The following is a 27,907-nucleotide window of genomic DNA, read 5'->3' as shown; positions in this document are numbered from 1 at the left end:
AGAGCGAGAAAGAGCGAGAACGAGTGCAGTGCTGGGAAGAAGAGGCAGACAAAGGAGACTGGGACTTATATCAGTGGCCCCCTCTCTGTGCAGGCAGCACGGAGGTGGGCTGACCGTTGTAACAAATGCTGGCAGTTGGAGTTTAATTCCATTGTGAAGAGCTTTAATCACAACATTAAGCACTTCAGCCACCGCTGAGTGACCGGGCTGCTGGGGAGATTGTTGTAATTAAACAGTGGGGACAGAACGGCGCGTACGGTGGTGTGAGTGGGCCCTAGCCTTTGGAGCTGCTACACTCACTCACTCCTTAGCTCATTGATCCTGTCATTCCATCAAGCTGTGATTAATCCATTTACCCCCACTCTCCATCCTCCACACCCCTCTCACTCCCTCCATTTATTTATTTCAACACACTTACAGAGTAACCCAATTAATCCATTACTTGTGGCTGTGTGAGGAACAGTGGCAGTGGGTGGATTAGAAAAAATGTCTACGCCTTCTTTCCCTTCCGTGGGGCTGAGAGCGTTCACTCTTTGAGATGACAATATCGCTTACACCATCCCACAGCATTCTTTACTGGGGGAGTTTACTACAGCTTCACCTTGGAAATTGTATTAGTTGCCAGGAGAGAAGCTCCTATGGGATGTCATCAGTGATGGTGTGCGCGCTGAAAGACTTTTACCAGGACGATATAAATTGAAGGTGGAAATGTCCCATTTGTTCCCTCTATGAAATTGACTTTCAGGAAATGGATACGCAAGTGAAGTCAGACCTCTCTAAAAGATACTGTACATGTTATGTGTGTTTGTTTAAATGCCCCATGACTCACTTGTTGATTGACTGATTGATCGATTGATTGATTGAGTTCAAATTATGACAGCATGTCAGCTACCTTCATGATGCTGAATGAATCTTTCAGTGGACAGACAGTTTTCTGCCAGAGGCTTTAGCCCTTGGGGAGCATAGTAAGAGGAGTTGTTGAAGATTCAGCTTGAAAAAGATTGTGTGGGGGGAAAGTGTGAGGAATTCATGCCTCAAGGCCATGTGTGAATGTTTCTCTCTGGAGGGATGGGATGGTGTTGAAGCTTCACCACCAAGATAAGGTGTTTGTGTTTGTTGCCTTACCACGCTGGAGCCCTGCTTGGTCCAGGCCAGGGTCAGAGGAGGGTTTCCAGTCCATGCACAAGTAAAGGATGCATCCATTCCTGTATCCACTGTCATTGGCTTTGGCTCTGACAGCAGTCTGGGACCGACTAGGGTATAACAACACAGACAGATTAGTACAATCAATCAAGAGTGATAAGAGAAGTCAGAAAAATCTTCTTTTGTGTGGCTCAACACACAACATAACATTATAACTAAAATTATGCAGCACACAGAGTCGGTGGGAAAACCTGCACAACTCCTTCATTTAAACTCACATTGAACGTCGACCAGGGTGCTGACATTGGTGCTGCCCACAGAGTTGGACACCTCACAGGAAACGGGGTCTGTGAAGTAAGAGTAGTCCACCGTCACCTCCAGGCTGTCCCCATTTGCCTCAGAGATGGGAACTCCTCCTTTCGACCATCTGGGACAAATAAATAATAATTTTACAGCCACATTAGTTCAGGGAAGATATTTAGCCATGCGTATAAAAGTGGCTATTAGCTGATTAATGAGTGGTGCCAATCACAATCAACCACTGCCAATCAAACAGCCCATTTAACTCGATATTAAATGCTAAACACTGAGCATCCTTGTTCTGCTTTGCTTGGTGCGATCTCGCCTCTCGATGCATTGCATGTTTGCAGATTATCATATCTTTTAGATGTGATTACCTGCTGGCTCTGTAATCACAGTAAAGACTTTTAGATTAAAAGCTAAGCATGGCTCACCTGTATCCGGTGATTTCAGGGTTGGCAGAAGCAGAGCAGATGAAGAGAACCTTGGCTCCCTCGGTCACAGTCTGAGGCTGGACTGACAGTGTCACTGATGGAGGGTCTGTAGAAAGGAACATTTTCATTTTCCATGTATATTTAATGTTTTACAGTATGTGTGGCTGGGGATTTTGTCGTAGTAATAACTGCTCGTCAGTGCAACATAGTGAAATATGCACACAGCATTGCACTCTGTTACGATTTTGTGACGGCGGTTTGCTTTCGGCAAGATAAACACTCACGTTGGACATTGATAGTGATTGATGTCTGTCGTCCAGCAGGAGCAGCCGGGTTAAGGACCCTGCAGGTGTAGGTGCGTCCAGAGTCGCTATCCTCTGGCACGATTGGAAGCATACTGACAGCCGTCTCCCTCTTCCCATCCTCCATCGGTGTCTATAAAGTTGGTAAACAATGCAGAGTAACTGTCAGAGGATGAAACAAGTTTCCAACAGTGTTTTAACTCAAAGTGGGCTATGAACATCCCAATGCAGCACAAGAAAGTCCCTTGCCATCTGTGATCATACCACTCAGGAATATCCCTATGACACTGCAGGTCGAATTTTTTTTCATGTGCGAGCCATTAAAATTGCTTTCCTGTTCTTTGGCATATCGGTTAAATCATATATTTTATGATGCAGTGGGGGATATTGTGCTGTTCCCACATTTCTGAGAGTGTTCCCTGTCAGCACTCCTTATTTGTCATCATCTTTTAAATCTATTTACTGCTCACAGAAATCAATACTCCTAAGTGAGGAAAGGTGTAGATTCTGAGGATATGGCTCACTGCTCTCTCACTTCCTCCCACTCTTCCTCTTACACATAGGGCGTATGAGCAGAAAACTGTGATGATGAAGGTGTCCGTGTGACTTTTTTTTTTTCCGGGGTGGGGAGTGATGTGGGAAAATGTGTCACACACCTTTGGGAAAGAGCAAGGGCAAACTTGAGCGTTTTCCTTGGACAGCCAAATCAATAGACCACGTCTTTTACTTCCTTAGTCAGATGCACAAAAAGTATTTTAATGCTCCGATCACGTCAATCCCTGTCGCCTCCCATCACCCGGAAAAAGCATTCCCTACCCCTCCAGTGCCACTTCCTTACATTGCAAATTTGTTCTGTTTTTCCACAACAAACTCCACACTCATTCCTTATTCCTCTCCCTTCCTTATTGCAGCCTCTCACCTCCTTAAATGTAGCATTTAGCATCATTTAGCGTGGTCAGGGAGCATGAAAAATGTGACACTTTCCCAGCCATGCCTGGCTTACGCTCCGGCACATCCTGATTGTGTTTTTACATTGTTGTGGCTGATTTCTTCTCGGCAAAAAAACTCTTCTGTATGAAACACTCATGCCTGTCTGAGCTTTAGCATGCTCCAGTTATGCTGTGGTGTCGCTGCATTAGTGAGCAAAAGGGAGAATGGGAGGGTGGGGGTGGGGGTTAGTGAGTGAGGGTGGTGATATCGAGGGGTGGGCAGGTGGGGGGGGGGGGGGGGTTTCTGGCATGAGTGAAAATGGGAGGGAGACTGCAGAGAGTGAGTGAACAAATCTGGCAAAAGAAAAGTGGTGATGGAGAAAAACAAAGGAAAAGGAGACAAATGGAGGGAGTAGATATATCCTAAGAGAAAAATATTTCTGTTTTAAATGGGTTTGCACTTATCACTGCGCACCGGTTTTGTAATATAGCGCGAGCGTTACCGATCGAATGATAATGCGACCGGGGCAAAGATCTGTTCTCGTTGTACCTTGGAATAAATCGCAGCCTCCATGACCTCTCCGTCTCTGTACCAGGTGATCTCGGCTGCGGGTTTGGCTCCCGAGGCTCTGCAGGTGAGGTTGTGCGGCGTGTAGGCTTTTAGGCGAACAACGGGGCCGCCCTCCACCACGGGGTCTGAAGGAGGAACTGTAAAACAGAGCAAACATACAAAAAAAAAAAACATCAACAAAGCACCAGGACATGTGCATACAGATACTGAGCGTATTGTTTCTCCTTGCTCAGCATTAATATCGCACAACAGCGAAAGAGGCAAACAATATCTCCTTATGGCCATGTGTCTGTTTAATAAGGTGTTGTTTGTAGACCAGGAACAACCTTATTTATTTTCCTTCTCTGGACTAGCATCATTACTCTATTTTCTCTTACTGTTGCAGAGTGATGTTTCAAGTGAATTGCTTATTTGTTTATCTATTTGCATGGTTTCGCACGCACCACTGGCGAGCCAAGTGTGCCACCTCTGATGAAGGTGTCTATCTCCCCGACCAATAAGAGAAGGCATAAACATGGGGTTTGTGCTGGCCTTTCTCGCTCCCTCCACCGAACCAATTTCACTGTGTGTATCTGAATTGTCAGAGGTCCTTCCGCTGCCGCGGCACGGACACTAATGGAATCCGAGTGCTAGGTGATTTTAATTTCCATGCTGATTCCCCTGACTGCACTCCCGCCGTTGACTCCTTTGACTGTGCAGGATTGCTTTGGTCTCATCTGGCCACAATGATTTACCCACGCACACACATGCAGGCATGTGCACACGCATAGAGATGCGCAGAAAAAAAAAAAAAGTCGTTTTAGCGCTTCTTCTCTTTTTGTTGATGATCATTTATCTTTATGAAAATGCTGCATCAAATGCAGACATTCCCCATGAGCCACTGGCCTTTCATTGTGCAAGAAGTGACACTATAAGGAATTTTTCTTTGAGGCCTGCACAAAAAACATATTTATGACTGTGTGTGGGCATGCGACGGCCTGGGCAGCTTTGTGCTGAGCTGTGCTGCTTTTACAGTGACACAGAAACGGGGGTGTGATTGGGAGGGAGGAGCTGTCTGAATCAAATCATGTCGTTGTAATGCTCCAAGGTTCTGTTCTGTGATCTCAATTTGCTCGCCTTTTTGTGGCTACCTATCTGCATCACTCCTACTCCTGCCACTATTATATGCTCTGAACACAGACAGCAATGATAGTAAAAGAAGCTCTCGATGCTGTAGAAAACGGAGTATGGCCCTCTTGATTAAATATTGTTTGATTGTAAGGGACTACATTATGTGGACAAATGGCACGACTAATTATTGAGTGATATTCCGTTACATGCCACAAGATGCCAGCAGTGTTTTGGTGATTCCAATCCCGACCCCCCACCACCCCCACACACCCACCCCAACGCCTGTGTCAAGAAGTAGATCACTCACATCATGTTAATGTAAAACTGCCTTGCGGTTGACAAATGTTGTGGCTCACTGTAAAATGTGCTAACTGTGCAGACCCGGACTTTAAAGCAACTATGCAAGTCATTTGTGACTGCAGCAATCACATTATCTCAGACGTCCGCAGCCTTGATTATCGCTACTGAGAGTAAAAGGGGTTTCCTTTTTTTTTTTTTTTTTTTCTGACTGAAATACTTGGCTTTGCTGTACTTGGTTTGAATTATGCTTTCAGGACATGATTTTTATGTGGAAACTAGATTTACAACGGGGTTATCTTTGAGTGCCGATAAGAAATTATTCGATGGATTGCAAATTACTTGAAGTGCATTTCAGTGTGGTGTGTTTTTTTCACGTCATTTTTCGAAAGCATTTGTCAACACCTTTCTGGATTTTTTTTTGATGAAGACACTCCCCCCTGATTGCTTGTTTCAAAGCATGGCTTGTCTTTAGGTCTGGCCTGTGAGGATCATGTATGAGCTGTGTATCTTACCTAGTACAGTGAGCTTGGCGCGGTGGGAGCGCAGTCCTGCCTGTGTAGCTTGACACTCGTACACCGCGTCATCCACCAACTCTGCCGAATCGATCAGCAAGCTGTGCTCGCCTGATAGTGGGTCGCCCATTAAGGAATAACGCGTCCAGCCTGCATGAAGCCAGCACAGAGAATAGAGTCAGAGATAAACAAACCAACCAACAACAAACACGTAATTACAGGACTATAAAAATGAACAGACGTGTGTCTTGAACAAAGGAGAGACAAATGTGGCAACGCTCTTCAAGACACAAATGAAAGCAAGCAGCACCTCACTGCACCTGGCATTGAGCCGTCGGGTTACAGAGCAGCGAGGGGGCTCGAAATACAACACGTGAGAAAGCTGCTGCATGAGGAGTCTGTCCTTTAAACACAGACACAATAAAGATGTGGTGGCTAAGGTCAAGAGGAGGCTTCTCCACCTTCTCTCTAGACTACCACACATTTAAATGTCAGTGTGTGACAAAAGCCAATTGATTATCCACCTTCCTACAAGACCCTTAAAATGCTAAACAACAAATTAAAGTTTGGTGTTTGCAGCAGTAGCCGGGCCTGTCTGCAGTACATTGTTCTCTCACCATTCATTTGTGTAAAACCCCAGTGGTTGACAGAGAAAGACTTGGTCTCTAATGAGACCTGGCATTGATCGTAGTAAGACAGACAGAGACAGCGAGAGCAATAAACACTCAGAGAGGAGTGGAGAAAAAGAAAAAAAGATGGGGAGAAAACAGAGGTCGATAATAATACCTGGAAGGTCTCTCTCTCCCCCGAGTGCAAGGCCATCTTTGGTCCACTGTACCATTCCCCGATAACCCACAATAACGCAGGGTAGAGTCACTGACTGACCGGATACAACCACCTGGTCCTGGGGTTGCTGGGAGAAGTAGGCTGCTTGGGTGGCGGCTGCACGGGGAGAAAGGGGGTGAAAAAAAATACACACTGTGAATATCACATCACTTAGTCTCATATTTTCATTATATTAGATGGACAATTTATACTTAGCTCGGGACTCTGCTAATGGCATTTCAGAGTGTAATGGCACTACCTTTCTGCAGTGCCAGCAAAGATATAGCACGAGAAAAGTGAAACTTGCACCGTAAGGAGTGGGAAGGAGTACAGACTTTTATGAACTGGTCTCCTCCTGGCACTTGCAGAGAGAATTGACAAAGCTGACGAGGGAAAATATGCTTTTCTTTCCCCGGAAATGTAGCTTCTTAGAGGACAAGTCAGCTGTGCCTCATAACTTATTCAACTCTTTCCCAAGACCATATGGTTGTATGCTTGCTGACATGAAGCAAACACGCTTATGGAGAGGAAAAATCTACTTCAAAATCTCTAATCTAAATCTCTTTCAACGTGTTTTTTTTTGTAAAAATGGATGTTTAAACAACCAAAACTCCATTAAAGTCCCCAGGGGAGCCATTCTTTTGAGCCTGCTGAAAGTCAGCAAAGACACCTGCCACTGTTTTTTTGCTGCTGTGTTTAAGTACGGCACATAGTCTCACTGGATTGGCTGGCCTGCCTTCACATGCATACAGGAAAAGTGTGAACACGGATGCACGATTCCAACTGTTTGCGCTCCAGCACTATGCTTAAGAGGTAACTAATCTGCAGGAGAAGGTGGGAAGAGAGAGAGGGAGAGAGGCAGTTGGTTAGTTATCTAAGCAGTATGTGTGTGTGTGTGTGTGTGTGTGTGTGTGTGTGTGTGTGTGTGTGTGTGTGTGTGTGTGTGTGTGAGTTTGGGGGAAAAAAGACTTAAATAAACCTTGCCTCATTCTTCTCCTCTCATTCTTTGTTACTCAGTGGAGAAAGGATGGAAAAGGGGGACAGAGGAAGATAAAGAGGGTTCTATTCAGGCAGTGTTAAGCCCCCCTCAACTGCTTCTCTTGGTGGGAGTGCTTAAACAGACAGGGTTGTCCCCTCCCTCCTGGCAAAGAAAGCTGGTGAAAGGAGGGCAACATACGGCGGCCAGAGACACGCTATTGTCCTCTTGTCCCTCTCTTTTAATAGGCCTCTTCATTTCCAATCAATCCTGCTAAATGCAAGTTTAATAGCTTTTCAATAGCAGCTTTTCCCCCCCAGAGGGTAGCTGGGATTTTCTCTCTCTCTCTCTCACCCCCTTTTCTCTTTCCACAACTCTTCCCCCCCCCCCCCTTTCTCTCTCTATTCTTAATCTCTATTTTTTTCAAAAAGGGGCTTCCAAGGTTGTTGGCAGTGTTTACTCCGCACTCAATTATCCACTTCATCTCAGGCCTACACCATGGACTGCCCCTCTCTCTCTCTCTCTCACCACCTCCTGCCTCTGTCACCCAACAGCACAATTACAGCCGCCAAACAGTGAGCTCATCAGGAACGTGACGTTACGTCCGCGACTCAGACCGTTGGGATTCTCAACAATTGCCCCCCAAAATCCATTTTCACACGCCACCCCACTCCACTCTTGGATACAGAGATGTTAATAGACAGCTGGACGTAAAAAAAAAAAACAGAGAACAATGAATGTTAGCTCACTCATAATGCCTCCCCGTACGTGGTTTTTACCAAAGTGCTTTTCAGCCTATTGAGCTGTGGGTGTAAACAGGTAGGCTTGTATGTGTGTGTCGCACATTGCGGATCAAAAGAGGCCAATTTGCGAGTGTCAATGAGAAGTGAAACGTCTTTTTTTTTTCTTTTTTTTTTGGCTCAGGCTATTACGTGTTTAGCGAAGGCTTGCATTTATCTGTCATACCTTCAGAAATGCCGTTTTCACAGTCTGTCCCTAACACGCTGCTGAGCATTTTCGTATGCCTCGTCTTGCCGAGTGAGTTTTGTATTTTCTTCCTCTTTGTGCTTGTGCAACAGTGTAAACATTGATTGCTACTGAGTATCTTGCCTTGAGTATCTGAATGTTTACAATGGGCAATAATTCACTGCATATGTTGATTGTTTGGATGGATTACATGCAGTGACTTGTTATTCTTTACCCCGCCCACATCTAATTTCTTATGCTCACATATGGCAATTAACACCATGCACACGCATACATCCGTATAAATATAGAGCGGAGTATAGCAAATGTCTTCACACCATGTGAGTGATTCATTGCTCTCCAGATCCCTTATTGAAAATGCTCAACAGAACATCTCGACTGGCTAATGACTCATGCCAGATTCCTTTAATTCCTCCTTGCTGAATTAGACAATTCTTTGACGGTGTATTAGCAGCTTAATTACATGAATACATTTCTGATGCAGAGAGAGAGAGAGTGAGAGAGAGAGGGAAGAACAGAACCAGACAATGACAGCAAGGAGGAGAGAAGAGGCCCATCACAAGAAGCACGGAGCTGTGGGTGTGAAGAGGCTTGTTCCTGATGTGCTATGGTGTCATGTGCTCGTGCATGTGTGCAAGCACACACGCACACCACAGCTTTTGGTGTTTTCTTCACCAGACGCAAAAATTAGGAGCTTGTTTATTGGGTGCAGAGGTGAGAGTCACATCTGAAATCACAGCATTTGTTTCTGCAGTCCTTAATGTTATGCAGGAACACTTAAGGGTTAAGTCTATGAGTGACTGATCCCAGTGTCTATGTTGTTTCAGTGTGAATCTGTGTGCATGTGAACGTGTGAATACAGTAAGCAGGGCGGGGCGGGGGTGGTGTTAACAGAGGAAGCAACTTGTCAGTCACCGCGGGGCACGTTTAGCACGTTACTTTGACACAGTGACTTTGCTGTCTCCGTCACATGGTCGGAGTTAAGTGCAAAACCAAGCCGTTGTGACTTGGGCGCAACCTGTTTAAGAGCTTTGTGTTGACCCCGGCGGTGCCTGCACTCTCTCTCCCTTTCATCTGAACTGATAGCGATACATCCACATCAGGACGGATCAGGAAGAGATGGGCAGATGTCAGCTATGATCCTTCCACCACTGGGCATCTGTCTCGGTAGAATTAGATTGAATCAGTCACAGTGTGTGTGTGCGCGCGCACGCGTGTGTGTGTGTGTGCATTTACTACATACATGTGTAAGTGCTGAAGAGTGAAAAAAAGATAACGGCACTGCGGATGACCTTTTATATAAAATGCGTCTCAAACACACTACCCTGCATTTACTATACCAGAGTCACCACAGTCAAATTCTATTACTGCATTTTGGTAATCTGACACAGACTCAAAAAAAAAAAACACTCTTTCTCTCGATTTCAGGCCATAAGTCAATTTTACACAGCATTCAAAAAGTCAGGTCCTTCAAATAAAACATAAAATAACATCAGTCTCTCCTGTTTGCAACAGCTCAGGCGATGCACTCTGTCCATTTCCCCGTGCTTTTACAATGACACTCGACTGCATATGTTCATTTACTCTGAGAGGCTCCAAGCTGCATTCGCAGTGTCTCTATTTTAGCCCTGATTTTATTCCATGTCCTCATTCCCATCCTCTGCAGAGTGCAACATCCAGTCCTGTGGGCTCTAAAAATATAAGTGCTCTCAACTTGACTGGACAATTTGCTCCCTGCAGTAATAATTCAAAAATGTTAAAAAAAAATAAAAAAATAGCGCCTGATAGCTACTTGCTTTTTGGCCCAGAGGTGGTGGAAAAATCTTGCGCCTGGCTGGTGTGAGTTTTCCACAACAAGAGCCAGAAGGGGAGAAAATGAGGAGGAGAAATTGACAAAAAGAAAAGAATAAAAAAGAGAAACAGAAAAAAAGAATAAAACCAGCACAAAACAGGGCAATTGGCAGAAAAGTATCAAGCTTGGAATAAACAACCCGGTCCCCCAAAATGCCATCCATTGTGTCTTGTCTAGATAAGGCTTCTAAATCGGGCTGGAAAATGCAAGCTCCATTTCTCTCTGTATGGAATTATTATCCCTTTGTTTTGAGTCAGGCTCTTTTGTCTTCCTCTTCCTGTGTGTATGTTTGTGCGTGTGCACACAGAGAAAGTAGTGCTGAGGTAGCTGAACCAAAGAGTATGTCCCAAAGGGGACCGTGCATCCATCTCATGTTTGATTTGGCTACTACGCTCATTACCATGACTCCTACAGAACTTCTGAGGTTCTAGAGGAGGGCAAACAGCAGATACCACCCACCAACTTGTGGCACCCGACACATGCACGACATGTGTAAGCAGCACCCCTGTGTTTTTCTTTGACTTGGATCATTGCAAGCTTTAGTTAGTGCCTCTGCAGATGGCCATCTCTCCTATACCCCCATGCAGCCAGGCATCTCTTCAATCCTTTCTCTCCCACGTTGCATTCCAGCTGCACTCCCTCCCTCCAACTCTCACTATCTTTTCTCCCTTTCTACCTTCTTTTTTTTTTTTTTTTTTTGCCCAAATTGCAGTCTAACAGCTTTTTAAGAGCTGTTTTGCTCGGGTTTAATCCTCCTAGCCCCCCTTAAAGCTTTTATTCCATTGTAGAAATCTTGGCTCAGACCTAAACCCTTTTTAGAGAGTGAACCCACTCATCCACTCGGCTCCCCCCAAGCTACACTGATGATGCCCCCACCCGGGGCATTCTCTGAAATTCCTGCATCCCTCTGCAATCCAGATCCATCCTCTCATGCCTCTGTTTATCACTCACATGTCTACAGTCAGTGAGCCGTGATCCCTGAAATCAATGCCTAGCAGGCTCCTTTGAGAGTTATAGAAGGTGTTACTAATTGTTGATTTGCTTTCTCCATGGCTCTTTCTGCCATCACTCCGTTTTTCCAGTCTCTCTGTCAGCTGTCATCTCTTGCCAGGCTCTTCCCTTGCACATTCCCCCCCCCCCTCCCCACACCTATTCCTCTCCATCCTGTAACCCATGTCCACCTTTCCCTGGCTCTCTACATCCCCGGTGTGAAAATCAAAGGGGTTTATGTGTCAGCTTGTCAACACAACACTCAAAAAAGCAGGGTAGGGGAAACAACGAGGAAAAAAAAAAAGAACTATTACATGTAGGAAAGACAGGAAACCTGAGGTAAAGTAAAAATGGGGGGGGGGGAAAAGTGGGCTCCTGTCAGCTCCCAATTGCAAAGAAAGCAGCCAAAGAGGGGACTGATGGAACGCTGTAATCAGTCTGTCTGCAAGGCTGTCACCACAAGGTTTTTATCTGCTGGAACAGGGTACTGCACACATCAGGGCAGCAGTGAGGCTGATCGCATGGGCGAGCAATGGCAGTTTCTCCCCGGGTACCTGCTACAGCAGATGCAGCGGATAGAGTAATAGAGTGGTATGCATACGCGGAGAGGTAGAGGGGAAGGTAAAAGCAGATGGGGGTGGTGGGGGGGGGGATAAGAGTGCTGATGTGACATAGTCTGTGTGTGTGAGCGCATGTGAATGGTTTGTGCTGCAGTGCCCAACAATGTGCCATAAATACACTCCTTATACTGTCCTTTCACACTTGCCGCTCTCAGACACACGCGTGGACACACGCGCACACACTGTCACCATCCCATATCTTTAGGGTTTCCAGTGGGCAGAAGCATCTCTCCGAGTATAATTCTAGCACAGCTTTTAAACAGACACCCCCCCCCCCCTTACTCTAAAGCCAGGAGCCACAGAGCTGAGAGCTGACTCCATGCAGACAGATAGCAAGTGACTGGCTGGCTGGCAGGAGCACAGGAAATAAAAAGCCAATAAAAAAAAGAGAGGAAAAAAGGGAGGGAGTTAGTGGTGGCAGTATGAAATTGTCTGTGCACATCAGCCAGCAGTGTTGACAAGATGGTGATTGAGCTAGTCTTGTCATTTCGTTCCCGCTTACCCCTTGGTGTTTTAACTGCAAGACAGCTGGTTGGTTTTTTTTGCTTTCCCCTCGCTCTCTGTTGCAATTTCCCTCTCCCTCCTCCTCTTCCAGCAGTGTTTGGATGGAAGAGCTTTCAGTATAATTTAGTGTGCTTTTAAATCATTAACTTCTTGTGGTGTTTGCAAAAGCCCTGATTTAAGTGTGTGCGTAACAGTTGACATGGTGGATAAAGCAGCGGCAGCAGTTCAGTGCAACATGTGACGAAAAGTCGCCGCCAACACGGGGCACAGGCAAAAAAAAAAGACATTTTCCCCCAGATGTAGACATGCAAACAAATATATATATATCCATAAAACAATGAACAGATAATGTTAAAATTGCCTCCATCTCTTGCTTTTTCTAAAAGGCAGCAGTAATGAAAACAAAGGGGTTCTCTACATATATTCTGTACTGGGACTCTCTGCCTTATGCCCTAGGGTGTCAATTAATTTAGTCTAGGGATTTGCGGCCTACTCTTCCTAATTGAGCCCAGTGGAGACCCCCTTGGCTCTTCATGATAGGAAGTAGTGCATTTCATAATTAATACTTTTTTTCCTTTATTATCATTATTTTTTAATGAGGGCGGTAATGTTGTAAATGTATGCATCTCATTAGAGTAAAAGGGCCATCTACGCTATTGTTTCACGGCTGCACTGTTTGCTGCTTGTGAGATGAATAAGAGCGAGGATCTCATTCAGAGGCAGCAATGGCACATTGAAGTCAAAGCTGTGCTTTTGTGCGTGTTTGAATATAAAACACAGGCAGCTCAATGAGATTCTCATTAGTGTTGCTTAATATGTGTGCTTTTTAAAGCTTAGAGGTTAATGCCCGACTTGCCTCCATTTCACTGGAGCTCTCTTTAATTTGATGCATAATTCTTTTTTGTCAGCGGCTGACAAGAGCCACTTCAGAGAAAGCAGCTGAGCCGTGTTGTGAACCCCTGCATCCAACAGGAACACAAAGGCACACACACAAAAAAACCCACCTCTAATTAAACCTGTTTAAAATGTTTCTCAGCTCCGGTTTCCACATTACAGGAGACATTTCTGAGCCGTGCTATCATCCCAACTCTCTGTCCGGAGAACATAACTCCCAGCGATTAAACAAATTACCTCCTCTCCCAGGAGAGCCATGGATCCAGTGAAAACAATAAGTGTGTGATTCACACTGCTGCCACCTCTCTGCTCATACAAATGGCCTTCAAATTGCCGTTTATTAATCAATGGCTGTGGTTTGTCTGTGACCAGAATGTCAGTGCGCTTTCATTTGGAGGTGGAGGGAAAACATGACTGTTAATTCGACATCGGATTGTTATTCTGTTCATTTGATTGTCTATAACTTGAAACATTCCCAAAAAAATTACTGATGACTAAGCGCTTTGAGAACAAGGGGGTGGTGGTGGTGGTGGTGGTGGTGGTGGGGGGGGGGTGTTACTTGGCAACCCTCACTACATCCTACTTAGTGTTGAGAAAAAGAAGGGAAGGAGAAAACTAATTTCCTGAAACTCCATTTCTTAAGCGTTGATTAGTAAAGAAGCATAATTAGAGTAAAATGTGAAGTCAGTTTTTTTTTTGTTTTTTTTCAGATTGCGCCGCTTCCTCTAGAAAAATCAGGCCATGATTAATGAATAAATGATTAATGAGTGAACTAATTAAACAATTAATTATTAAGCAAGCGCTCTGAACAAGAAACAGGCAGCGTGATGGCGAACAGTGGACGCAGGAGATGGTTAGGGCCGCGAGTTAGGGAGAGAAAAGGATTTAGGATAAGCTGCCTGTTTGTTCTGTCAGTTTGTTTTGTCTTCCATTTGCAGGGGAGGATGAGGAAGAGGGCGGATGGGAGGAGCTGGCAGGCTCAGCTTGTGTTTTCAGCCAGCACCAATCTTATGTCAGAACACTGACTTTAAAAAATTGCTGCATTTGCAAGTTTGAGTCGCTGTTTGCATTGGTCTGTAAGAAACTACCAGGAAATCAGCACCTCTGAAAAGACATGAGGGTGATGTAAAGTTCCCCTCTCTAACCAGTCATCTCTCCTCCCCCTGTCTTTAACTAGGACACCCCATCAATCTTTGATAATGTGCGGCGTGGATCTTTCCTGGGTGACCAGGAAGATGAGACATCACAGCAGGGACTGATGTATAAAATGCAGGCTCTGTAAGTATACTGGCATCTTTCAAATCAAGTTGGACCTTTTTTTCCCCCAGGTATTAATTGCAGCAGTTCAGAATAAATGCAAGAGCCCTGCAACACGTTTGTCTTCAACATGGGTTTCTTCTACGCCTTTATAATAAAGGTGGGGGCTTTCATGTCTGTCGAAACATCCCCCAGAGCTTCAACACAACAGGGTATGAGACACAGAACATTATTGTGTCAGCCAATAAGTTTATTATTTCTATTAAAATGCAGCATTTCTCTATAAAGCTGCGTTTTCCCCGCCTCCTCCCCCTAAACCCGGAAACACATCCTCAAAGCAAGAACATGAGAGAAGGATCTTTCATCCTTGCATATCTTTCCTGCCATTTACTTGCTGGCCTTATTAACAGAGTTGTGAGTGACGGGGCAGAGTTTGCTCGGGGAGTCTCGGGGGGCTTTGATGGAGGCAAACGATGGAGCTACAGCAGGCTGGAGACAAAATCACTCTTGTTTATCAACTCAAAGTGCTCTCTGAAGTTCTTTGTCTCCTTGTCTCTGAAGCTGTTTTTACTGGTCTCAATGTTACCATCTCTTGCTTTTCAATAACGGTCACCGGCTGAACTAGTGCTGCATTATGTCCCAATCATACCATGGCATTGCAGATTTCCTCAGCGTCGCCTGGGTGTGAATAGCCTTTGTCACGCCGGGTGGTTCGGCCCATTGACTATGAAACCCTGGACATATGGTGGCTGTGTGCTGGGATGTATCATGGAAGAGAATGCCATGGGTTGGGCTCTTGACCCATTCCTGGCCTTGAAACAATTTACCGACTGCACCAAAGTCTGTGGCTTGATAAACTTAAACACTTCATTGTGCACTCCATTTTGGGGAGTGTTTATTCTTCGGGGATTGCTGGATGGAGAATGTGTGGTTTGCAGTAGGGGCAGATGTGCAGTATGTGACTGTTTTACCAAACCTAAAGCGTGCACCTTTTCTCAGAAGGCAATGACACACACACACAAATGGACACACACGTTGTCTGTGTGGTAGAAGTAAAGCAGTTCTAGACACTTATAGTGCATGCATCTTTGATGGCCAGACTTCTAAAGAGAAAAGCTTTCTTTTGTCCTGATGCAAAAAAAAGCCTGTTAATTATCTGACAAACGTCAAGAGCAGCCACTACAGTGACATTGGCACCTAAGTAGAATCACATTTCACAGGGAACTGAATACAGCTTCTATGCAAGTGTCTAGTCATACATCTTTTTGAAGAAACTTTTGAAACATGTCTTTTGAGCTCCCTTTTCTCCTTCAAGCATCTAGCCTCTATGTGCAAAGCAAGGCTTTCTTTGCAGGTCATATCTAAGAGGCCCCAGTTTTGTGCCTCTTATAGACTAAAGTAGAGCCTTACAGACTCTTAAGCCCATCTGGGTGTGATGATCGATCATTAGACAGTGCGAAGATAACTCCCTTAGCTTGTCTGCTGGCTACCACTGATCCCGGATCACCCTTCGTGGATACGGTATGAATCACAGGAAGTTGAGATCAATCTCAATAGTCTGTGCCCGCTTGATTACAAATGAAAAAAGAAAAAGAAATCCCATTTGGCTGAGCCACTCTAAAGCGTTATAGTCTGGATGTGTTTGAGTGAATGTGTGGGCGGGTGACGTACTCATCTGTGTGTGTGTGTGTGTGTAAAATAAGAGCTTCTCCTTTTACCGATTTCTGAGTTTTTCTTGAGCTCTTTCCAATCTCTCCTACCTGCACTCATTTACAGTGCACAGTCCATCCCGCTCTTAAATCTCCCTTCTTGAGGGAGTCTTCTTTTAAATCTTAATTAAAACAGACTCTATCCCCCCCCCCACCCCCCCCCCTCTCTCTTTCTCCCAGGGGCTGGCTGAAAGCAGCTTAGAACAATCAAGAGGACGGATTAGAAGTGAGAAGAAAAGAAGAGAAGATGCAAGAGAGAGGGTGGGGCAGTGCAGGAGGTTGGGGTTGGGGTTGTGGGGGGGAGAACAACAACAACAACAACAACAAGAACGAAACGGCACAGAAAAATATTGAGAGAAATGAGAGGACTGACCCCTTTCCTTCATCCCCCTGATCTTCTCTCCCTCCCCCTTTGCTCTCTCTCTCTGTCTGTCTCTCTCTTGGAGCTCTGGAGTCTTGGCCTGACCTATTGACATTCAGCTTCTCGGCAGATTAAGCAGCGAATGGAGCCTCTGGAAAGGGTAAACACACTGGAGGAACAATGACCAACAGGCGGCAACCTTATTGGATTCTAATTAACTGCCAGGAGAGATGGCTGGGGGCATGTTAAGTGCTGTGGGACACAAGTTAGAGCACCAGACCTAAAGTACCACAACTCACATCACCTACACAGTCCCTCCCTTGTTTGTCGATTGTCTCTCGTCTCGTGCTGTCTCCGTCTGTATCTCTTACTGGTCTTCTTTTTTCCAACTTATTAGCTCTTTGTTTCGCACGTGGCCCATGAGAATGGCAAACAGAGGCTTTTGAAAACACTTCTCAGAGAGCTATTTGCTATCCTTTTTTTTTTTTTTTTCCTGGGCCACATCTCTCCCCTTCTGTCTTTCCCTGTTTTGAAGCAGGTGGAACGAGGTTCATGCCCTACAGGAAGCTGTTTGAGCGATCAGGTTAGAATAAGCTGAAAGATATATGGGGAGATTATTTGATATTGAATAAATTTAATCATCTGGTGTGGAGAGGGATGGAGGAAAGCAAAAATAATTTTTCTCCACCGCCCGTAGCTGGAGCCTTTCCAGAGGGTATGAGGGAGCTAAATGGCAAAGAGGGAAGAGCTCAACCTCAGTGGTCACAAATCTGAATATATGACCTTTTGTTTCCTCTTGTTTCCTTCCCCAATGAAACAACAAGCCAACTGGAATATAAGTCGGAGTAGCATTTACTATATGTGTGAATTTCTTCAGCCTCTTTAACATTAAAATATAGATATACCTGACATGTTTAACTCCATTAAACTCCATTCATACCTAATGTTAACAGCTGGAAATCAATTGCTTGCCAAAAATGAAGACGACAGAGAAGGAATTATCATATTCTCCTGGTTTGAATGCTGGGAAATATGTGTGACTTTCTTAGTCGTACCACAGATTCTCTGTGCTCTGAGTGGTCCACTTGATTAGACCAAGCTCAGAAATGGTGCTGTGGTTTCCAGGGTTCCCCTTGTATAGAACCACAAGCCCTAATTAGGCCGGTCTCATTAAAGTGTGAGTGTGAGAGAGGCCCACAGCCATCATGGGTAGAGGCTGACACAAAAAGGTGGGAAAAAAACAATGCCCTACTCGAGACAGGTCATCATTGCCTCAGTAGGCATGTAAAGCAATTCATTAATTGGTGAGAAAACACACACAGACACAGATAAAGCCACATGTGTGAAAACACACACACACACACTCTCTCACCTCAGCGTGGATACACATACCGATGTTATGGGTATTCTATGAGCCTGTTGCTTGTTAACACATTACCTGGGATCAAAGAGGCTAAGGCTGGGAGGTGAGAGGACTGGGGGGAATCGTTATTTGTTGAGGAAAATTGCAGCCCAGTGTTGTGTTTGTCCTCTGGAAAAGCTGGCAGCATAGAGGTTCCATTCATTTCTCAAAAAAAAGGAAGGATCTCTGGTCTTGTCGCTATCATGTGAGTGTCTTTGAAATCCTCTGAGCGCTTTTTTGAAATTAAAGTTGGGAGGAAATGAATCGGAGCTTCAGTTGTGCTCCACGCCCCGGGGGGAATGAGAGAGGATCCACATGACCACTGTGCATTTCCACACCATTACAACAACAGTCATGGCTGTAATAGGTTGAATTTGGCCATTGATTTCTCCAATCCACCCACCCCAAAAAAACTGGTTTGTACCAGTTCTGAGATACAACCCTTTTTTTTTTATTAACAAAACATCACATGCTCAAACACGGTTCACACAAAACCCAAACTTTAGCCCAATAAAACAAAATATCCCAGCTTGAGTTCCTGGGGAGTTAAACAAAGGACTGCGTTTAAAGCACAATCAAGGAGTTGACCTGAGCTACTATAGTGTGTCAGAGGACAGTTAGGAGACAGAGTCTGGAGTCTATAGTTAACTGAATGCCTAATCTAAAGTGTGACGGCTCGAGTGCTTCTCTCCGTTGAGCTTCAATAGACCTCCAATCAGGCCTGACTGCCCCCCACTCTTTGGTCAGCTGTTTTAACTAGCCCGTGATTGAGTGGCTTCATTAAGAGCCTATTTATCTTTGCCTGCATCAAAGTCGTGAAAGACTTCTGACATGCTTAAACACACCCACACGCTGCCTGCATGTGAACCTGAGCAGATGCACACGTGCATTAGCACTTGGAATTGTGTTTTAGTCTGTGATTCCTCCTCGGGGTTTGCCATGTTGAAGTATAATATCACCTGCACAGGTTATTACACCAGGTCGCCCTGTGACCTCACACACAGAGACCCCTCCCAAACAAGCCACACCAAAACAGCTTTCTGTATCCACTCTGCCTTTGATCTGATGAAGCAGCAGAGATGCAATCTGTCTCTTCTTCCCCTCTCTTCTTTTTTTTTTTGCCCTTTTCTATTTTCTTTACGACTTCTCCTTATATCTCCCCCTCCCCTCCTGCTGAGCAGGTGTATTAAATAAGGTGACTATTCCAGCGGCATCGGGCTGTGCCTCAAAGTGCAGTCTGTGAATAGGGCTTTTCTCTCCTTCTCTCTTATCTTTCATCCCTGCCATCTCCCCATCTCCTTTATTCACCCCTTTCCTTTGCCTCTATCCTTCTCCAGCCCCTTTACTCCTTTTAACATGTTCTCTTGCACTCTCGAATGTGAAATAGAAAGGTCTATACCTCTCATCTATTTGAATTCATCTACACCTCCCTGTCTATCTCCCTCTGTGCATCTCGCCTTTAGCCTATTGTCTATTTAGCTATACGTCTAATTATGCTGTCTCACTTATGTAATTAGTGCAAAAATAAATGGCTTCTGTAGCTTTGTCTCTCCTCGTCACCCCTCCCGTTGCAGTCTCTGGGAAAACAAATTATGGAGAACAATAGGTACAAATGGCTTCTGCACCAAACCACATGATGGATGCAGCCTGGGTTCTCTGCATCTCATCTCTTCCCCTTTCCCTTCCTCACTTACTCTCTTTATGCTCCCTCTCTTCTCCATTATCTCCAGCTCTATATGTCTCTGTTTGGGAACAGGGGAGGACTTGCACACTCTCTCACCCAACTACCCTATCATTGTATGGCTGTATCATCTGTCTTCCCTTCTTGGCACTGACACTATATTCACACTGACATCATATTAGGCAAGGTCCTTTTTCTATCCCTTTTCTTTCCCTTTCTCACTCTGCCCCACTCTCTCTTTCCTTTCTTTTGCTGTTGTCTCCCACTGGCACTCTCTCCTCTCTCTCTCTCTCTCACTCTCCCTCTCTCTTTCCCCCCGAGCTTTCTACACACCACTACTGCAAGGCCAACGCCTGGGACTTTTCGAAAAAAGCAAACAGACAGCAGCATCCTGTGCCGGAGTCCCATCTGTGGACAGTCTGAGCAGGGAACAATCAGTCCCTCTCCTCCTCTGCTTCGTTCTCTTTCCAGCCCCCTGGGATGTGCACAGCACTAGGATGCCTCCATCAGATGGGTGCAATGTACTGGAACAATGGTTGGGTGCCTCCTCCAGCAGGGGTGTAGGGTTCCTCTTAGCCAGCTTAGGAGACACTTATCCATGTGCTCATGCTCTTCTTACTGCAGCTTCCCAGGAATGTGGCAGAAGTATAAAAGTCTCCCACAATATAAGCCTGCCTTACCTCACCCACTACCCACACAACCACTTTCTGGATGTCTAAGTGTACACCTGAGTTTAGCCTATGGTGGTGAAATATCAGCTTTCTATTAATGCCCCTCAGACTTTCAGTCAGTTACACTTTTGTGGTTTTTTTTTCCACCCCTGCCATGTTGGAAGAAAAACAGCAGGTTTGGTTTACACCAATACAAGCGTATCCATTACCTGAAATGCTAGGCTCTGGCAGTAAATCCCTTTGACCCCTGAGCCTTTCTTTTCGTTTTTCTTTTTCCCTTCTCCCTCCCTCCCCCGATTCTCATGCTGAGCACATTGCTTTCTCTGCATCGGCATCCGTTGGCCAAACAGACGGCAGCAGCAAGAGACGTGCATCTTACCCTCTGGCCGGTTCAATCACCACCCACACACTTCACAGTGTTCCATGCGGCTCAATAACATTAACATGTTTTGCCACTGAGGGAGCTGCAGTTAAAAGTCTGATCAATAAACTTTGACTGACATTCCTCAGTTGATAACAAATTGGCAGCTTTCGCTCAAAGACCTCCCAGGTGAGTTCTTCAGTCCAGAATGCCTCCCTTCTCGAACACTGCCGAAGCGAAAAAACAAAAATTGGAATAAAACTACCCACTAACACAATATTAGCACAGGCATTTCTGGCTGTTTGAACTGAGAGGAAGGAAAGATGAAGAAAAGAATGTAGAGGGGGGGGGGGGGGGGGGGGCTGGACTCAAGGAATGAGCAGTTGGGTTATGTAGTCCCTAAAGCATGTGCACCGTTTCCATCACCAAAACACTGAGCAGCAGGCAGGCATTCTCTGTTTTTCCCCTTGACTGTGTTTTTACCCCTATTTGAATAAGGAGTTGACATGTCCTGAGAACAGAAGCATCATTAATTAGACAGACGTACTATGACGAATCACTCCAGAAAGGGCACACAGCCCCGAAGATGCCAAACACTCATCTCGGCTTATCATCCTCTGCCCAAGTGTCTGTCCTTGACCCCTGCCAGTGTATGCATATGTGTTGAGGGTGTTGCTTCCATGAGCTCCTCATGACTCATTTCTGGATGACGTGCACATGCCACGAGCCCAACTTCACCACGCTGAATTCTTCACATCCTCTACACGAGTGCACTGGGCAATGATGAAGAGATGGAAATAAATCAGCATATAGTGTTAAATAAATATTGTTTCTGTGATATTCATGACTGACCGTCTTTCTCAGCTGCTAGAAACCTTCTCCTAAAAAAGGTAAACAAGGTTTAATTGGTGAAGATAACAGAGGAACAAACATTGGAGATACATTTAAATTTCTTTCTCAGCAGGAGATATGAAATTTGTGTCTTGCAGGACAGGAATTCATTGGAAAATAAAAGTGAATGTGCAGTCTAGTATGTCTGCATTTTTTCTATTGTATGTTAGTTTCTGGGCTCAGGGTCTTAAGAAAAAGTGATACATCTCTCTAGAGGGAAGTTTTTCGAGGGGGGGGGAGGCTGTATAAACGCAATATACAATACAAATCTTTCTTAAAATAGCTAGCATTGTATAAACATGACTGTTTCCCTTAGAGGGCTGTTTTAATGACATGCACAGGATGAATCCCAGTTTCTACCCTTCCTTTTCCCCCCATTACTGTGTTTGTACAAAAGGACAATAGAATAAACAAGTTTGTGCTCTCATCACCAGCCACGATACAGCCTCAAGTGCTCAAACGGGGGGAAGAAGACTCCAAGCAGTGGCAGAAAGCTGACACGACCCCTCCATTGTCCTGTTCCTTGTCATTTCCTCCCCGGATCCTCCGACTGCCCCCGAAGGAAGACAAGGTGAGGATGTGCAGAGACAGACACAAGGGTGAAGCGGAGACGAAGGTAGGTGGGGGCGAGGTAAAAATAATACTGGAAGAGGATCAGTGCCATCCACGGTTTGCTTACTGGCTACTTTGTCTTCCTGTGTTGAGCCACGCTGGCGTAGACGTTCGGTTAAGTTGCGAACAGCTGATAGCAAAGCCTCAGGACGCACTGCCAAGTTCTTTATCTGTGTTTACATGCATGGCGAAGCTGATTAGAGACAGGCAACATTATGAAGCTCCATTGTTTCCTTTCTCCCTCCAGTTTTTTTTTTTTCTCTCTCCCTTTTCTGCACATAGCAAGTGCGTGTGCAGGAAGGGGGAGTGGGAGCATATCTGTTTATGAAGAAGGGCAGAAAGACAATGGCATGGGACACGTCTTCAGGATGAGAGGAAACAGCAGGCCATTGTTTGAGAGCTTGACCATTCATTACCGTGTGTGTGTGTGTGTGTGTGTCTGTGTGCCTTCACAAATCATTTGAGGTGATCTACAAGAGACACTCAACAGTGTACAGAATTAAATTAATGTTTGCTTAAAATGCTCAGGTAAATTACACACATGTCTTCATATACATTAAACATAACAGTGCAGTGTTGGCTACAACAAATGCTCAGGTCTTTATGTCTGTGTTTGTGATCATAATTTATTATAAAATTCATATGCAGCACAACACCCCATCAGCAAAACCATTACACGGAGCAAGAAAATCTAAGTGGGCCAAAATTCATCTATAACTTTGCCATGACTATGTCTCCTAAATAATGCAAGACACTTGTGTTCGAGTCTCTGCTCTGTTTGGATTCTGCTGTGTCTGCACTACTTTGCATCGCATATCTAACTCATCCGTTGGCTGGGGTTCATGCTTCCAAACTTTCTGTGCTCACTCTCTTTGTATCACACAGTATAATATCATACACGTATAGAGGGAACGAGAGTGAATGTGCGTGTGTGTGTGTGTGTGTGTGTTGGTTACAAGAGCAGCAAGATGGAGAAAAGGTTAACAATGCTCAGCGGTCTTTCCTCAGTGTTTCCCTGCTGCTTCTCAGCTTAATCATCAAGAAACTGGTGACACATCCAAGTCTTTTTCCTCCTTTCATCCTCCAACCCCTCTCACCCCCCTTTTTTCTTTTTTTTTTACTATGCCTCCGTCTATCCATCCTTCCTCTCTTCACAAGAAATCGAAAAGAGTGACACAAGTACACTTCCCAAAAGCTGCACATTTCCAAACAATTTCCAAACGATGTTGGCCATGCTGCCACAACATCTGCACAATGATCTCCGTTACATAGGGGGTTTGTGAGTGTGAAAGTCTGCCGGCTGCCTCTGGCTCATTTGGCAGACACGCTCTCATGTCCTCACGTTCTATAGCCCCCAAAATTCTGTAACCAGGAAAAAGAGTTTTGAGAGGAGGAAAAGGTGGAAAATTTCCACGCCGTTCCACTACAGTGAGACGTGAGTGGCGACATAACTTAAGAGGAAGGGGAGAGAAACTTGTAATCTCAGCTCACAGCCTTTGAACTTGGCCCCCGATGAGACGTAAGCGGCCCGTAGCAAAAAGGTTCCAAAGAAGAGCTCAGTGAAGATTACTCAGAATACTGATGCAGTGTGGAATCCAATTCCCCTGGGAGCCAGGGGACTTTTCAGAGGAAGTAAATTATCAATGTTGTACAAGTGTGCATATATACAAATGCGAGGTTTGTGCTAGAGATTTTAAAAGCGACGATTTGGCCATATGCCATGGCCAAATTTTGATCCTACAAATACATTTTGAGCATTAGTGGCTCATTAATGCTGCCACAATAAATGAGGTCTAGGGTCTCCTAGGTTCTAATTAGGGCAGCTGTTACCATTTTCATTATTTGTGTGTGTGTGTGTGTGTGTGTGTGTGTGTGTTAGGGGTAAAATATGCCACTGTATGGCCCCGCTTCTCATCCAGCTGTTGTTAGTCTGTCAGGGAGCAGAGGTCTACTGGTGTCAGATCCCCCCCCTCCCTCCCCCCGCCGTGCTTTGAGTAATGACAAAACCATGCGGAACCCGGGGCCTGAAGGTAAAGACGGACTCACAACAAATGGCTATTGAGCACACTTAACCATTTGTTGGTGTGATCTTGAAAGCTATGTGTGAAAGTGCATGTGATTCAGCCTGGGAGCAACACACAGTGTTGCTTCCACGGTCAAGGGATGGCATGATAAACAAACAGCCTGAAAAGATTGAGAATTCATTATTCCCTCCTTTGTCCCAGGCTGAGAAGATCTATGTCAGTGCCACATGCTGTTGAGCGCTGAATGAATATCATATTGTTTGTCAAGAACTGTAAAAAAAAAAAGGGGGTTAGAAGAAAAAAGGGAAAAAATAGCACAGTTGCTCTCTGTGTTAATTGCTGGAAGCATTTTGCATGGACTCTGTCATGGTCACAGTACAAAAAAAGATGTTATCACTTCTCGTTAACCACTTAAATTTTAAGTATAATATATAAATGGGAATAAAAAAAGGCATTACAAGCCAGACATGGATCAACAGTTCTTTTTAAAATACTTCCCCCCTCACACTCTGATTTGCATTGGGTATAAGTTTGAGTACAAGCTTTTAGAGTCATAAACAAACAAAGCAAAACAGCAGAGGTGGGGGTTGTTCAGGGGACAGACAGGTGCGCTGAGTCTCCGTCTCTCGCAAAAACAAATGCTCTTTCCCTCTCTGCCTCTCATCCCCACTCTCTCCTTCTCACCCCCGCTCTGTTTGCCTCGGTCCAGCACGCACGCACGCACAGACCTATACCCGCGCAACATGTGCTCCCCGCCATAGACCCAATTCATCCTTTTACGCACCGCCCATGCGTGTGTTTGTTTCACGAGATCCCGACGAATCCAATAAAATGTTGTAAACATGTTTCCCATAGCTCCTTTAATCACGATCAACCTCTTTCATTTTGCGTGTCTTTTAAGAGAAATCAATCTAAGGACCACGCTGATTAACTTCGGCGGAAGAGATGCGGAGCTGAGCCCGCGGCGCTCTCTCTTTCTCGGCGCCTCTGTTCCATCTTCCCCACCTGCTTAAACACCCAATCTTTGTTTCACTCATTTTCAAAGGAACTCTTATGAATGGACATACGCGTAGATATTACGCACACCTGCTGCAGTCCAGGGCAACAAATCCCTGTTTTTAAATATAAGTTCCGTTTTTCCGTTCGTGCGCCGAGCTGCACCCGGAGCCTCATCCACCAAAACAGAGGGATTGATTCTGACGCCACGTTCGACACCCGAACCAGCGCAGAAACCATCACAGCTACTCTCAATCATTCACCTGAGCGCGGAGTCGGTGTGCACCAGTGGTTGTGATCATTCTTTTAGAACTAATTAAACATTAAGCGGCAATTAACAGCAGTGAAGTGTGGCACTGCAGCAGACCAGCTGCCCCTCTCTCTACACCAGCGCACTCACTGGATGTCTTGACGCAGCGCGCCAGCGTGGAGCGCGCTCCGTCCTCCCCATCAATAAAGTCCTGCATGCTGAATGGTAAAATAAATAAACAAATACATAAAAGTGTGTCTTACCTGTGGCCATAAGGCAAAAGACGAGGTATAAAGCGGGCATTTTAGTTGCTCTGGTCACTGATTGTTTTTGCGTGGAAGAATTCGCTCGCTCCGCCGATATGCGACTGGGCTGGTGTGATGGTCCACCGCGGCACTGGAATATCACCGGACGGACAAAGCGCACAGGAATTCTTCTATAATAACATCCAGATAAAAGAAATGACTCTGAATGGTCCGGGCAGATTGTAAACTCTCGGTCAACAATGCATCTCCATAGTTGGTAACTTTCCCCGCTGCACCAGCTTCTTTCCCGGTGTGCTTTCTGTCACGCTGGCACAGATTTTTTTTTTTTTTAAATCTTTTTGTTGTTGCACCTCAAATCACCAAACGCTCTCTAGCAGTCCATTAGTGAATCATGTGTTTCAATCAGTTGGTTCGTCCACGGTCCACTTTCCAACCTGCGTGATCATGCTGCGCTGGGAAAGCGATCTCCCCTGTTCTGTGATGCGCGGTGACAAACGCTGGTGAAGTCTCAGCCTCTCTGCTGTGCAGCTGTACCACTGTACTCTCTCTCTCTCTCTCTCTCTCTCTCTCTCTCTCTCTCTCTCTCTCTCTCTCTCTCTCTCTCTCTCTCTCTCTCTCTCTCTGTGTTGCTCTCTCTCTCTGCGTGTGTGTACTCCTCTCTTACACACTCTTCCTCTGTCGGTCTCCTGTTTACTTCTCACTCCCTGTTTCCAATAGGAAATGTGTACTGACAGTCATCTGGTTGGGGAGTTGCCTATATTATCTCAAATGTGGCAGGGGTAGAGTCGCAGGAGCCCCCTCTGCCTCAGACGCTTGCTGGGGGGCCCCAGAGGCTCCCGCCCCCAGGGACCCGCTATTGGCTGAGCAGGCGTCATGGGAAGGGTGTTTAAAACGCTTTTAACAACTGGCCTTAAATGTTGCATAAAATAGCCTGTTTTATTTCTATCCAACCAGAAATGAGATGGACAAGCACTGCCAGGATTTAGGGAAAATGTGGACTCCTGCTCTTATTGAGAAAACCCATGGCCTTTTGTCCAAGTATGATATTCTTTAATAATAAGCAGAATTTAGCTTTAAAATTAAAACTACAGTGCCTAATAAACTATCAGACCCGACTGAGGGAGTGTTTGTGTGTATACAGCAGCATCAAACGTGGAAATCACGTGTGAAACCCGTTGTGGGTGCTAATTTTTTAATTTTTTTACTTAAAAAAAAAAAAAAAAACATACTTCCAACATTCTCTGTTTACAAGTGCAATTTGGCTGTAGCCTCGCTCTGTCTTGACATAAAACAAATCACTTGAGCTCACTCAACCAGCATCGTTTGAACTCATCTGACAATAGTTTGACTATAACAGGCATTTGCTTGTACTTAAAGGCGCCATATGTAAGAATGTGGCCAAAAACGGTTACTACATTCAAATTCAAAATACCGAGGTCTTTTAGGTTGCGTTTTCTGACGTAACTGGCAACCCGTGGTTGCTCGGCAGCTGAGACTCTACTGACTGCAATGATTGGTAGACGGCGGTAGGTGGCGCCACATGCCAAAACATGATTTCAAAACATAAACATGATTTGCAGTCTGCAAAATATTATTTTTAATGAAAATATTTTGGCTGTACTGTTGTTGTTGGTGAGTTCAGTTTGTTATATGAACATTACTCCTGAGTCTCTGTGACATATTTGGAGGATTTTATGGCCAGTTGCTTTAGAGTTATTACATAATGCACCTTTAAAGATGCACACTTCACATATAATGTGGTTTTATAATGGCAGATTTATACTTTCCTCATCCATGAGTCCACAGCGGTGTTCAATGTCCATGTGTCGTAAATATAACCCTTTGGTCCTTGATAGTACGTGTGGACACAGTGCGGTGGTTTCTGTCAGCTGGTATAGAACACAGACCTTGGTGTAAAGGGCTGGGGTTCAAATCCTAGTCACGGCAGGTCAGCTTATACCCAGTGTGGGCCCTTAGGCAAGGCCCTTAATGCTACTTGCCTTTCTCTCTGCCTCTGTGAATTGATCAATGTAAGTTGCTTTGGATAAAGCATCAGCTAAATGACATGCACGCACCCCAAAATATTTAAACCACTGCACATGTTGCAGGTAGAATAATACATTGGAATAGAATGTGTGATCAGATATATTAGTCAGTGCGTTTACATGCATGCCAAA

At 45.1% G+C, this 27,907-nt stretch overlaps 1 protein-coding gene across 1 annotated transcript in view; it reads right to left on the bottom strand.

The window, feature by feature from the left end:
* kirrel3l (kirre like nephrin family adhesion molecule 3, like) overlaps window positions 1-25,835 on the bottom strand; it is a 31,844-nt gene extending 6,009 nt beyond the window's left edge. The window contains exons 1-8 of the mRNA XM_083891967.1: window positions 25,728-25,835; window positions 6,388-6,543; window positions 5,602-5,751; window positions 3,659-3,816; window positions 2,162-2,312; window positions 1,878-1,983; window positions 1,422-1,570; window positions 1,126-1,253 (exon numbers count right to left, since the gene is read on the bottom strand). Of these exons, the coding sequence (XP_083748093.1) occupies window positions 1,126-1,253; window positions 1,422-1,570; window positions 1,878-1,983; window positions 2,162-2,312; window positions 3,659-3,816; window positions 5,602-5,751; window positions 6,388-6,543; window positions 25,728-25,767 (1,038 nt within the window). The 5' untranslated portion in view covers window positions 25,768-25,835. The remainder of the gene's footprint in view (window positions 1-1,125; window positions 1,254-1,421; window positions 1,571-1,877; window positions 1,984-2,161; window positions 2,313-3,658; window positions 3,817-5,601; window positions 5,752-6,387; window positions 6,544-25,727) is intronic.
* Window positions 25,836-27,907: the final 2,072 nt, after the last annotated feature.

Source organism: Microchirus variegatus (assembly GCF_963457635.1).
Source record: "Microchirus variegatus genome assembly, chromosome: 1".
In the NCBI taxonomy this organism is placed as follows: Eukaryota; Metazoa; Chordata; class Actinopteri; order Pleuronectiformes; family Soleidae; genus Microchirus; species Microchirus variegatus.
This window is presented reverse-complemented; position numbering and strand designations above follow the sequence as displayed.